Here is a 12166-nt window from a genome sequence, read left to right on the forward strand (position 1 = left end):
AATATCATCACTTGGTCATTTTTCAAAAATGACTAGGGCAAAAGGACAAGAATCTATATATTCTACAATGTTTATAACAGTTCTCTTTGTGATGGCAAACAAAGATGTCCATCATTTGGTTAGAGGCTTAACAAGTTGTGGTACATGACTGTGATGGAATACTACTTTGCTTTAAGAAATGATGATCTCAATAATTTTAGAAAGCATAGCAAAATGTGCACAAAATAATGAAGAGTGAAATAGACAAGAGAACACTGTATATAGTAACAGCAACATAAGAATGCCTTTGAGCAAATAAGTTATTTTATCTTTTATAATTACCCAAGTTAACCACAAAGGGAATATGAAGATACTACCTTCATCTGGAGAAAGAAATGATAATGTATGGAAAAAATTTTAAATATACATATACTTATTTGTCTTAATTGTAGCCACCTCTAGGATGGGGGTGGGGTGGATGGGAGTGAAGGAAAAAAAAAAGAAATTTAGATGATAGCTTGTATATTTAAAAGGAATAGAAAGTTGTACATAGTAGATCTGCGGCTTCATATACAATCACCTTTTTTGTATTATACTATGTTATAGAAATACTTGTTTTATTCCATAAATTAAAAATAAAAGTCAAATGCCACAAAAAGGTCAAGAAATTCAGAAAAGGTCATTTGATTTGTCAATTAAAATATCAAGTAACTCTGGAAAGACAGTTTTATATGAATGATGAAAATAGATGCCAGATTTCAAAGGATGTAAAAGAGGTGAGAGGAGAGTAAGTAGAGGAAACAAATGTAGATGGTATCAAGGCATTGAGCCCAAACGTGGAGATGGCAGAATCAAAACTTAACAGTCAGGAATCCTATTAAGGGAGCCAGAAGACAACTGCTATATGACAGAAATAACTTAATACATGAAGCCAGTGAATGGTATGATTTGAATAGATCATGTATAAGCTTACTATTCTATTTAACAAAAGTAGAGGCAGCAGGTAATAATACAAATTAAAAAACATAGTAGTAGCAAAATAGAAGGGGACACTAGGCAAAAAATTGCCTAAAAGGCAGAACAGTGATGACTGATACGCATATACTTGATTGATATACATATATTAACGAGTTATTACTCATTCTTGGCAATGACAGTAATTAGATATTAAATACACTCATTGTTTAGATGTCAACATTTAAAGGAATTCTGACAAAATAAGACACCCCATGCTTTGAAAACAAAACATTTCTCTCAAAATAGATGCTACTGTTTAACTAGATGTGTAAAACGCTCAATCCTAAATATACACAAATATATATATATATATATATATATATATATATATATATATATATATATATATATATATATATATATCATTAGTTACGATAAATATCTAAAAATCAAGCCAGAAAAGACTATCCAAAATGTTTCCAGTTTTATAATTTGATCCCAGGTTGATACAATTTGGAGAAATAAACTGGTTTCTGATACTTGTAAGAAAACATTCTTCTTGAAAACTGAAGGCAAATTGGTAAAATTTATATTGTCATCCTAACGTCAGCTGATGTTAGGATGACAATTATCACTCTAGAATGCTCAACAAGCATTATTAAGCAGTTACTACGTTTCAGCCACTATACTAAGTGTTGTGGATACAAGTTCAAAAGCAAAATTAGTCCTAGTCAAAAAAAAAAAAAAAAAAAAAAAAAAAAAAAAGAAAGCTTATGTTCAATCAGGATAGACAGGCATCGAACATATCAAAAATGAACAGGAGATCAGAGGGCAGGTAGGGATTTCAGGAAAAAGCTTTACGCAAAAGGTATTGTTCGAGACAAATTTTTAAAGTAACAAGGGATTCTAAAAAGGGGACAGTCATGGAAAGGCTTTTAATCCTAAAAATAATTTTTCAGATATATGTGTAATAAGCCATGTGAATTGAAGTTTTACTCTAGAGTATTCTCATTTAATTATTAGAAAAACATTTACTTGAATTAATAGCCGAGTTGAAATTTGATCTCGTAAAAAAGAAAATAAATGACCAAAACAAAGTATAGCTAAATATTTTTTATAAGTTCTCAAAAAATTTCAAAATAAACTAAACAAAGAAATTAGACCTCTGTTTCTAATCCTTGCCAATCCTAATGATCCGAAATTAGATTAACAGACTGGGATTGTAAAACGATTAGACTGTCAATTCTTTGAGGGCAGAGTTCTTATCTTCCTACACAAAGTTAGGCACCAAAGTACTTAATTCTGTGGCAGATGTTAATCATGTAAAGCAGAGGTCAGATTTGCCCAAAGTTAAATATACAAAATGTTACTTAAAAATAAGACCCCATTGTTCTTTGCTTGCAGAGGTAACATGCAAAACATAGTAATATTACATCCCTTTATAAATTTTTGAAAGAAAAACTTCTATTCCAGTAGAATATAAATTCCACAAGAGCAGGCAATGTTTTCTTTTTCTATTCCTATTTCCAGCACTTATTTTAATCCTCTGTATACAGGGACTTAATAAAATATTTTTTAAAATAAATATTTTCAATGAATAAAAATCTTATCAACTCCACTAGATGGAGCAAAACATTCATTAAAACAAGTTTTAAGATTTCATACCTGATGAGCTCGACAAATCAAATCCAAGTCGTGACGATTCAGAAATTTACTGACCACATCAGCCCCAAATGTGAAAGAAACACCACGATCGTTTTCTCCCCAGCCTTGTACATCCTTATCTGGGTCAGACCACAGCAAATCACACAGTAAACCTTAAAAAAGATAGCATTGAAAAAGTTACTAGAAATACAACATAGAAGTATTATATTTTAAAGTCTTTCTTAGTTCACCTTTTGTTCTCTCAATGTTTAAACCACTTATTTCAATAATTCTTCACTTTTTATATTTGGATCCAATTTACTTGCTGTACTGCCTGAATTCTTACACCTGCCCTTATTTTTCTGTCTCTGTCACACACTCATACACACACAAACTCTTTCTCTCTCTTTCTATTTGAAGATACGTTCCTGTCAAACCAGAACACTGTTTCAGTTCTACTCCTAAATTTCTTCCACCTATGTACCTTTTCTCAAGTCAATTTCTATGCTTTCTATGTTGTTATCAGTCTACCCCTAACTCCACTGAATGCAGTAAAGCACATGCATAACTTAAACATTTTCTTGTAATATACAATTATATTATATTCTCCCTAATCTCACTGGAGTATAAACTCCTTCAGGGCAGAGTACTAGGTCAACTTTTATTTTTATATTATGCCTAACACATAATAGTTATCATTTTTAACTTTAGAAAGCTGAGAACTCAACTATTCTTAACTTGCAAAGTGAAGTACTCAATTCTCTGGAACTCATCTACTTCTTTCTCTCTAAGTCATTAAAATTACCATCAAGATTCCAGAAACAAAGACTATGACAATAATGTAGAAAGCAATGCAACATAGAGCAAAAATGCTGAATTCAGAATGGTTAAGATCTCAAGGTGCCACTGAAGTGATGGTTTAACTCTGAACAAGTTCTTAATGGAGATAAACATTTTTTAATCATCACATACATGTTAGCTTAATTGCTAATAATAATTTCTTGGCAAGACTTCAGTATAAAAGGATACATTTACAATTATTCATGGACATAGTTTAGGGAGAACTACCTAACTTTATGGATGTGTCTTCCAAGAGTACATACTACAAATCCATGCAGTACAACTTTTGTCCATGTTCTTCTGTAAATTTTCCCCAGGGATGAGAATCTATCTAATGTACTAAAGGCTTATTTCCTTTCTATTTGACGTCTCTTGACACTGAATGGATAACAGGAGGACAGTGTTCTTCTTTCAAATCATATATTTCTCTGATTACATTTTCATACTGTTTTTCTTGTGCAAGTCTTTGTTGGTAACTTATTGTAGCCTATTTAAGTTCTCCATATGCCCTTTCATTGCCTTCTGAAATGTGGTTTTAGTTCCTGATATTAAAAAGATAGATTTTTGAGGGAGAGGTATAAGGGGGAGAGGATGTCATTGAAAAGGGTACAATTTCTCAAAAGCTGTCCAACTTATTTCCTTCATCCTATTAATTCTATCTGGTCAAAGGACGTGCCTCATGTTCATTTACATTATACTTAATAGACAAACTATAAACGATGTCCATGAATTTCCACAGTACAGTTTGAAAAATAGGGATGTTTTATTCACATTATCCTTTGTTATATTATATTTATTATATATCTCATTTAGGATGTTCTGCAGTATTCTAGAACTTGATATAATTTCACTATGTCATCCACAAAGAAATGATATAGAGAACTGGCCAGCTCTAAGGAATTTTTCCCTTTTTATGTAACAGTTATTTTCAACAGAAACAAATACTTTTAACTTCACTTGATATTAATAAGATGGCTGAACAAAATTAACAATTTTGTTATATCAATTAAGGAATTATTTAAGAATACAACATTTGCAGAAGACACCTCTTTTAAGAATTGTCAATACTACATTTTCCTTTATAAAATAAAAATTTTTTAAAAAGTCACACAAGGGTGGAATTTTATATTCTTTATGCCTTGTAGGAGGTTATATAAGGATGTGATATATTTTAAAATGTATGCAAAAACCTGCCTGTTTCTCATATTTTCATCAAGGATTTTCACTAAGATTTTGTAGAGACAAAAAAATAGGCAGTTGATAAGTTTTCTTAGTCTCCCTTTCCTTTTTTTTTTTCTTTTTTAAATAAAAGTATCCTCCTTTATTTCAAATATCTTATGGATTCTTTCAATGTCCTCGAAATTGTTTTATCTTCAAGATAAATGCTTCTGTGTATCACTCTATTACTTCAGCTGCTTTTCCTGTTCTTTTCCCTCTACCATAATGACATTTCTGCTTTGTGATGTAAATCATTCAGGGTCTATGGGGATTCCACTGTTACTGTTGGAAGAATAATTTGTCACGATATATAAGAATCCCTTCCATTTTTCATCTGTTTGTTGTCCAAGTTTCATCAATAAATATTCTCGGGATGATATGATTTAATTGGGCCTCAACATTCCCTAAGGTTCTTTTCAACACTTTAGATTCCACAACTATCTTCCTAAAAATGTCTAAACTGAAATTAAAAGAACACAAGCAAATTAGAAGGCACTCAAGTAGGAAAATGTTAAAACTAATATTAAGTTTGAAATAAGTATATTTTAAAATTCTGTACATAATGGGCGATTCCCTGTTTCATATATAGTTTTCTTTTTCTCATTTTTGTATTTAGAAATGTTTATTTTTTTTGATGCTTAATAAGTTCATAATCATAAAAAAAATTTTTTTAAAGTGCCAAGACAATTCTGTAGACCAGTCTAACATATAATTTTGGTGTAGATCTGTTGCTGAACACCATGTCTCTTGTATAAGTATTAGTCTACTTAACTTTGGAAAAACTTGATTGTTCATAGGATAAATTTTTCTTTTTTTGTACAGAACAACTCTTGAAGATATTCTATAAAGATGTAGATGAGTTATATCTGTGCTGATGGAAGAATTATCCATACTGATGAAGTCATTAAAGCATGTCACAGCTTTTTGGCTATTAGAAATCCTACAACTAAAATGAATTCTACTTCTTGACAATGAAGAGTAATATCTCCTCATATAATGTTAATGAAAACTTTGAAATAATAAAAGGAGGTAAGATGTCAAAAATTAAAGAATAAATTGATATGGTTCTCATTCAACCTTTGTAGTTAATAACTTCTTATTTAAATGTTAAAATCCAAATACAAATGAAAAGCAATACACATTTCATTATACCTGGTGGTATGATATATAACTACCTACCTAAAAGTTAAAAAATAATTATAAAGGGGGGAGCAGCTAGATGGCACAGTAGATAGAGTACCAGGGCTGAAGTGGAGAATGTGAGCAAGTCACTAAACTCCAATTGCCTCTCAAAACAAACAAAAAACCAAAACTACTTATAATGAAGCATACTGGGGTCCAATGAGAGACAATGTGGCATAGTAAAGAGCTGACCTTGGAGCAAGAATATCTTTTTAGACTACGCAAAGGTCAATGTTGTCAAATTATCTATGCATATGTTTTGAAAATAAAAAGATTAAAAAGAAAAAAAAGAAAAAAAGACCTTTTAAAATCCTGCATCTGACACATCCTAGCTGTGTGATCATGGGCAAGTTGTTTCACCTCTCTGTTAACCAGGCACTAGAACTGAGTTTAAGACTTGAACCGGTGAAAAAACTTTCCATACCAAGAGTTTTCTGCAATAATGAAATAAAAATGTTTACATATGCATTTGTAATTAGAGGAAACCTTCATAATGTTCCAATGAAAGATAATGAAAGATTATCTATTTGATAGTTGGAATGCTTCCACATCTTAAGTTAAAACAAACTGCAACTATTCTCAAGTAGCATTTTTTTCTGTCTCTTCATAAAACTTTTAAACAAAGACTATGAAAATTTAGTCAGAATTCAATCTTTTGCTGCTCTTAAACTTCCTTGAATACTCCTATCAAATCCTACCTTCTGAAGAAGGCCTTTCCTGGTCCTGGTCCACTCCTTTACCCCACCCTCCCGTTCCCCACTGCTAAGGCTTTTCTTTTCAGAATGTGTTAAACCTCATTATTTATGTTCTGTCCCCTTTAAAAGGTATGCTCCCTAATAGCTGGGGCTGAATCTTGCCATTCTTTATATTTCTAGCATTTAGCACACTGTCTTTCACACAGTAAGTGCTTCTATTACTTTCTATTCTTACTGATGTCCTACCAAATTCTTTACTGTAAATGGTTCACACTTTTAAAGTCTAAATCATATATATACCCCAAATTAAGAGGTGATATTATCTCCTACTTTATTGAGATTTTAAATCATCCAAAAGAAATTCTTTAATTACCAACCTCCTCCTCTACTCAATTCCCACCCCCCACCCTACCCCACCCTCACCCCTGACTATTCTCATTATTCCTTTGTTCAAAAATTATTTAAAAATCCCTATTCTCTAACATGGAGTCAAGTCTAAACCCATGCCATTCCTCCCCACTTCCTCCAGGAATACTCCACTTTTATATTCAGTTGAAGCTAACTCTCTATTGGCTATTTCCCACTCATCAATCAACATAAGTATTCCTAATCCTAACCAAAAACAAAACAAAACAAAACAACAACAAAAACTCCTTCCTGTGATCCCTTAAAAACATCCTTGAAACCTTCTCATTTACTTCATCCCTTTCATTGCCAAATTTCTAGGGGGAAAAAAACTCTAGGCTGAGTTCCTGGTAAAGTTTTGGCTGTAGAAGCCTTTCCAGGAGTTACTCACAGAATATGTAAATCTAAGAAAAAAAGTTTAGAACCTAACTGGTCACATAGGGCAACATCCAGAAAAAAAAAAAAAAAAAAATCAAGTTCTGAAGCCTGTAACATGGGAAATGAAAAAAGAACAAATTGTTTCTGAATTTCCTAATAGAAAGCCAGTGAAAGGAAACTGTTATACAATGCCTCCTGTGAAAACAAATACTTCAAGACTAAGTTATACTGCTTCAAGTTTCCATGAAAGTTCAGAGTCAGCTTTGAGACTGAAGAAAAGTAACTTCAATGCTTAATAAACATACGTCTCCAAACTTTAAATGAATATATGAACAAAAGATATGAAAACTAAAAATCAAATCCAGATTTGAGGAAAGTTTGATGCTCAGAAGAATATACTGTCTAAAAGACCAGGTAAAATTTAAGGATGGCAACTGTCACAAATTACTCTCAAAGGCACTCCCACTGATGTAAGCAAACTCCTTCAGTGAGCACCTCTCAAGACCAGACAGGAAAATGAAACTAAAGACTACTACATAAACCAATTTGCCCAACTCAGGAAACAGTTCCAGATGGAATATGAAATCAGATAGAACAGTAGCTGGCACTAGATGGCAAAAACAAAGGACTTCTTACAGATAACTGAGAAAAATTAGAATGCAATGGCATACGTGAAATGCTTTCAAAAAGAAAATTCTTTAATTTCCATGAATACTCAAACCAAAATGATAAGTTCTGTAGTTGTATGCTTAGCTGTGTTCATACTTGTTAGCTGTTTTTTTTTATAAACTACCATAAAAGATAATTTTTGGATCATCTTCATTTAAGAACAGTGAATCTTTTTTGCACCTATTTTTCACTTTTGTGGGTTTTTTTTTTTTAAATTAGTAGGTTTTGACTGACTACACAACCTTCCGAAGCTGTACATTTTACAAAATTTCCCTTGATGAGGCCAGTATTAATGTGTAATTGCACACAAAACTCTCCATTATAATTCCTTAGTATTTTAAGAATGTACTTTCTTTGTTCTTGTACTAAACATTGTTTCTTAGTGTATATTAAGTGAAGCACAAGACTACAGTAGTCGGTAGTTTTCTTCCAATGCCAGAAATTTGCAATCTAAGGAGCCAGATCTTTTTTATTTACTAGGAAGGTTTTTAAATATCATAAAATGATTCAATGCTAAATATCAGGCAAATAAAGTTTAAAATGGAAGGCAATTGGCAATGTTTCAAAGTTCATATTTATGCAACACCTAAACAGAAATTATGATCTTTTTTGCTCAGAATATGATTTATGATTGCCTAATAAAGACAATGATTTCAGGTCATGCCTCACTTTTTTTTTTTTTTTTAAACTCCCCCTACTTTGCGATTTGATTTGAAAGGGCGTGTCCATCTATTCCCCAAACTCCCCACTCACCATCCTGGCAACTTTCTAAACCAAAGCATTCCTTTCTGGCTACCATTCTCTTTTATCTACCTACCTCTGTTAATGCACCCCTTGAGATCAATAATTAATCATTTTTGTATTTTTTTATCCTCACATTTTGCAGAGTACTCGGCACATAGCAAATGCTTATTAGTCATTCATTCATTCACCTGGATGAACTGTTTCTTTTTTTAAATATTTATTGATCTTATTTAAAATTAAAATCATTATGCTCTTTTAGTGACAGGATAATTGAGAAATAGTACTTTTATTTTTTATAATTTGACCATTTCCTATCCTTTTGAGAAATGAGGCCTTCACTAGAGAAATTTGGTTCAAAATTCTTTTCAATTACTATTGCTAATTGTTCCCCTTGTTTATTGTTTTCACGCCTTTCACCTTGGCCATCTTCAAAAGCTTCCAAACCCACGCTTAACCAACATGCCTTCTCTTCTATTACCTCCCCTTTTCTCTCTCTCCTTCCCCCACTTCTTATATCCCTTTCCTCCCCTACTTTTCTGCAAGATAAGATAGATTTCTCTATTCATATTGAGGAGCACAATCATTTTTAAGGGGTTATCATTTGAATTTTATCTTTTTCATTGTGCTATGATAATCTTAATTCACTTTTTTCCTCATTGTTTTTAGCCCTTATGTTTATACTTGTAAATATCTAGCATAGTTCCAGGCTCAGGATAAGTGTTTAATAAAGTTTTGATGATAAATTTAGGGATGGAAAAAAAAGGACTTCAGAGACCTATCAAGTCCAATTTTCTTTCTTTAAATGAGAAAATGGAGACAGAAGTTGACCTATTTGCTCACTGAATTTTTTTCCTTTCTTAGAACAATATTAAGTTTGATAAACTCTGCCTACTCTGTTACAGAAAACCTTTTTCCAATGTACTGTCTGTTTAATTTAATTGTTGACACTTGCTATTCCATTTGCTTTTTGTTAGTAAGCCAAGTAGCCCAGAAAAAATGCTGCGCAAAATGGAAGGATACTACAAAGTCAGTGTTTTGTTATTTCATGGAAGAGCTGAATAAGAAAAGTTAATGTGAAAAGCTTTCTGTGTCCCCAATATGGCTTTATACTAATTCCTTAATTGTGTATGTGTGTTTGAGTATATACACACTCTCATATAAGCCCAAATTCATGTGAAAAGTCAATGCAGAAGTTTAAGACGAGTGAACCGCTACATCCCTTTATTACTAATAAAATGTGAAGTAAACTAATTGTTCAGGATAAAGTATGTCAAAATCATTTGCAAAAGTCAACCACCACATTTTGCTATTCAGGTAAATTTTGCTTGCTTTGATTTAGACTTTTTAGTTCCTCAAATTATGTTAACTAATTTAACTAATTCTTGGGAAAAGCCTTATAAAGTTAGCAGACTAGAAGCAAAAAGATTATGAAGCAACTACTGGAAAAATTTAAAGAATGATTAATAGTAGATTACGTGTATTCTCTCTCTCAAAAACTTCTAAAAAAGAGCTAAAGAGGGATGTTTGTGTAATGATCAACACCTAGAAGAGTAAAGAGTATCAGGAATATTTGCAAAATAAAAGATGGCCAGAATCACAAGATAGTATCAAATTTTACATATACTTTTTTTGGGTTGTATACTTACAATATAAAGAGACCAAGTAGTCTCCATTTAGTCTATCTAAGAGATAAAGTAGACCTAACATGGAGCTCAACATAATTAATCAGCATCAAATTTCTAAATCTCTCAACTAAATGGCATTTTATCGTAGATGAATGTTTTATCCCAAGTCTTCAGTATAACAATACCTGTATCAGGGACATCTGTTGGTCTCATAATTCTCCGAATCTGCTCCATTGATTGAAGATCTGGTGAAAGTCCTAAATAGAAAGCAAGAGAAAATACATGTGATAGAAACATTTAGTATTCACTCAGAAAAAAAAAAGTACCTCAGAAATCAATTGTATTTGAATAAAATATATTTAAAGCAATTTCAAAACTGAGAATAAGAAATTTAATTATCATTAAAACCTCAGCACTTGTCTTGCTTTTTTTCTTAATTAAAAAAAAATCCCCAATAACTACCAAATATCAAGGAAACATATTCAATTTGAAGGGGGAAAAAAACAAAGAATATCTAACTAATAGGAACCTCTTATAATCTATATAAATACAATCAACCTATGCTAATTCTGTCTATTGACAGTTACCTAAGCATTAACAAATTACATACATTAACATTATCTAATCATTACTAAATTACAAATTTGATACATTATTACATTAACATATATCTAAACAAGTCAGATGTCAACAAAAAAAACAGTACAATCTTATCAAAAAGTAACAAACATTTAGAAAAGCAGAATACACACTTTATATAATAATGTCATGCTATATGCTAAACATCTTATTTAGGGCCTACAACAATTTTTTCAATGGAGCTTTACAGGAAAACTGAGGGGGGCGCGCGCAGGAAACAGCCTAGCAGTGAAACAAGAATTCTATGCCTAGTTACTCACCCCAGAGTCATCTCTAACAAGAGGGATTAGAACCTATTCCATTTCTTTAAAATCTACTCAAAAGAAAATTCCATAACTTGATTTAGTAATATATTCTAAGGTTCCTCTTCAACATCAAAAAACAAACAAAAAGAAAACCAAAATACCTTCTTCCAGCCACATTCACAGCATGCTCCTGAACATCAGACCTCATTTATCACTCTGGCCTTCTGAGTACTACCATTTCAAAGTTACTACCTCCTATTTCTTACAATTCTTGTTCTGAGAACAGTAACACAAAAACTACTATTTATGGGACTATGTCAAATAGTCTAAGCACACACACCATACATGCAACTTTCTTCACCAGAACTTGGAGAAAGTTTATACTAAGAATAAACATTTTAGAATAAGTTCACCAAGTTGCATTTTAGTCAAGCCTGCAATTTAGTGGAAAGGACACAACTTGGAGCCTGAGAACCTGAGTTCAAATCCCAGTTTTGCTACTTTTTACCTGTTTGCCTTTGGACAAATCATATTTAGCAGCTAGATGTTAAAACAAAGCATTGGACTTGGAGTCAGGAAGACCTGAGTTCAAATGTTGCTTTAGACACTTACTACCCGAGTGACCAGAGGGAGTCATTTAACCATTTTCAGTCTCATTTTCTATATCTATACAATGAAGATAACAGCAGCATACACTACTCAGGATTATTGTGAAAATCAAATGACTAAACATATGTAAAATGCTTTATAAATGCTATTATAGTCATCCCTTCCATAGCATGGGAATTAGGAGTGTGGCCTCAGATTGACTAATATGAATGGAAAAGATAAATTTTGAAGAGGAGTATGAAAATGGGGACAGTAATGCACACATATGCTGATATTATGCAATGTTATACATATATTTTATCCATTTTTGAATTTCTAAACTTTTTCTGTGTTCTCT

The 12166-nt window shown here is 31.9% G+C and overlaps 1 protein-coding gene across 1 annotated transcript in view; it reads right to left on the reverse strand.

Annotated features, from left to right (window-relative positions):
* PPP1CB (protein phosphatase 1 catalytic subunit beta) overlaps positions 1 to 12166 on the reverse strand; it is a 67585-nt gene that overhangs the window by 5972 nt on the left and 49447 nt on the right. Inside the window, exons 5-6 of the mRNA XM_031951324.1 lie at positions 10522 to 10593; positions 2602 to 2753 (exon numbers count right to left, since the gene is read on the reverse strand). Coding sequence (XP_031807184.1) covers positions 2602 to 2753; positions 10522 to 10593 — 224 coding nt within the window. The remainder of the gene's footprint in view (positions 1 to 2601; positions 2754 to 10521; positions 10594 to 12166) is intronic.

This window comes from Sarcophilus harrisii, chromosome 2 (genome assembly GCF_902635505.1).
Source record: "Sarcophilus harrisii chromosome 2, mSarHar1.11, whole genome shotgun sequence".
Taxonomy (NCBI): Eukaryota; Metazoa; Chordata; class Mammalia; order Dasyuromorphia; family Dasyuridae; genus Sarcophilus; species Sarcophilus harrisii.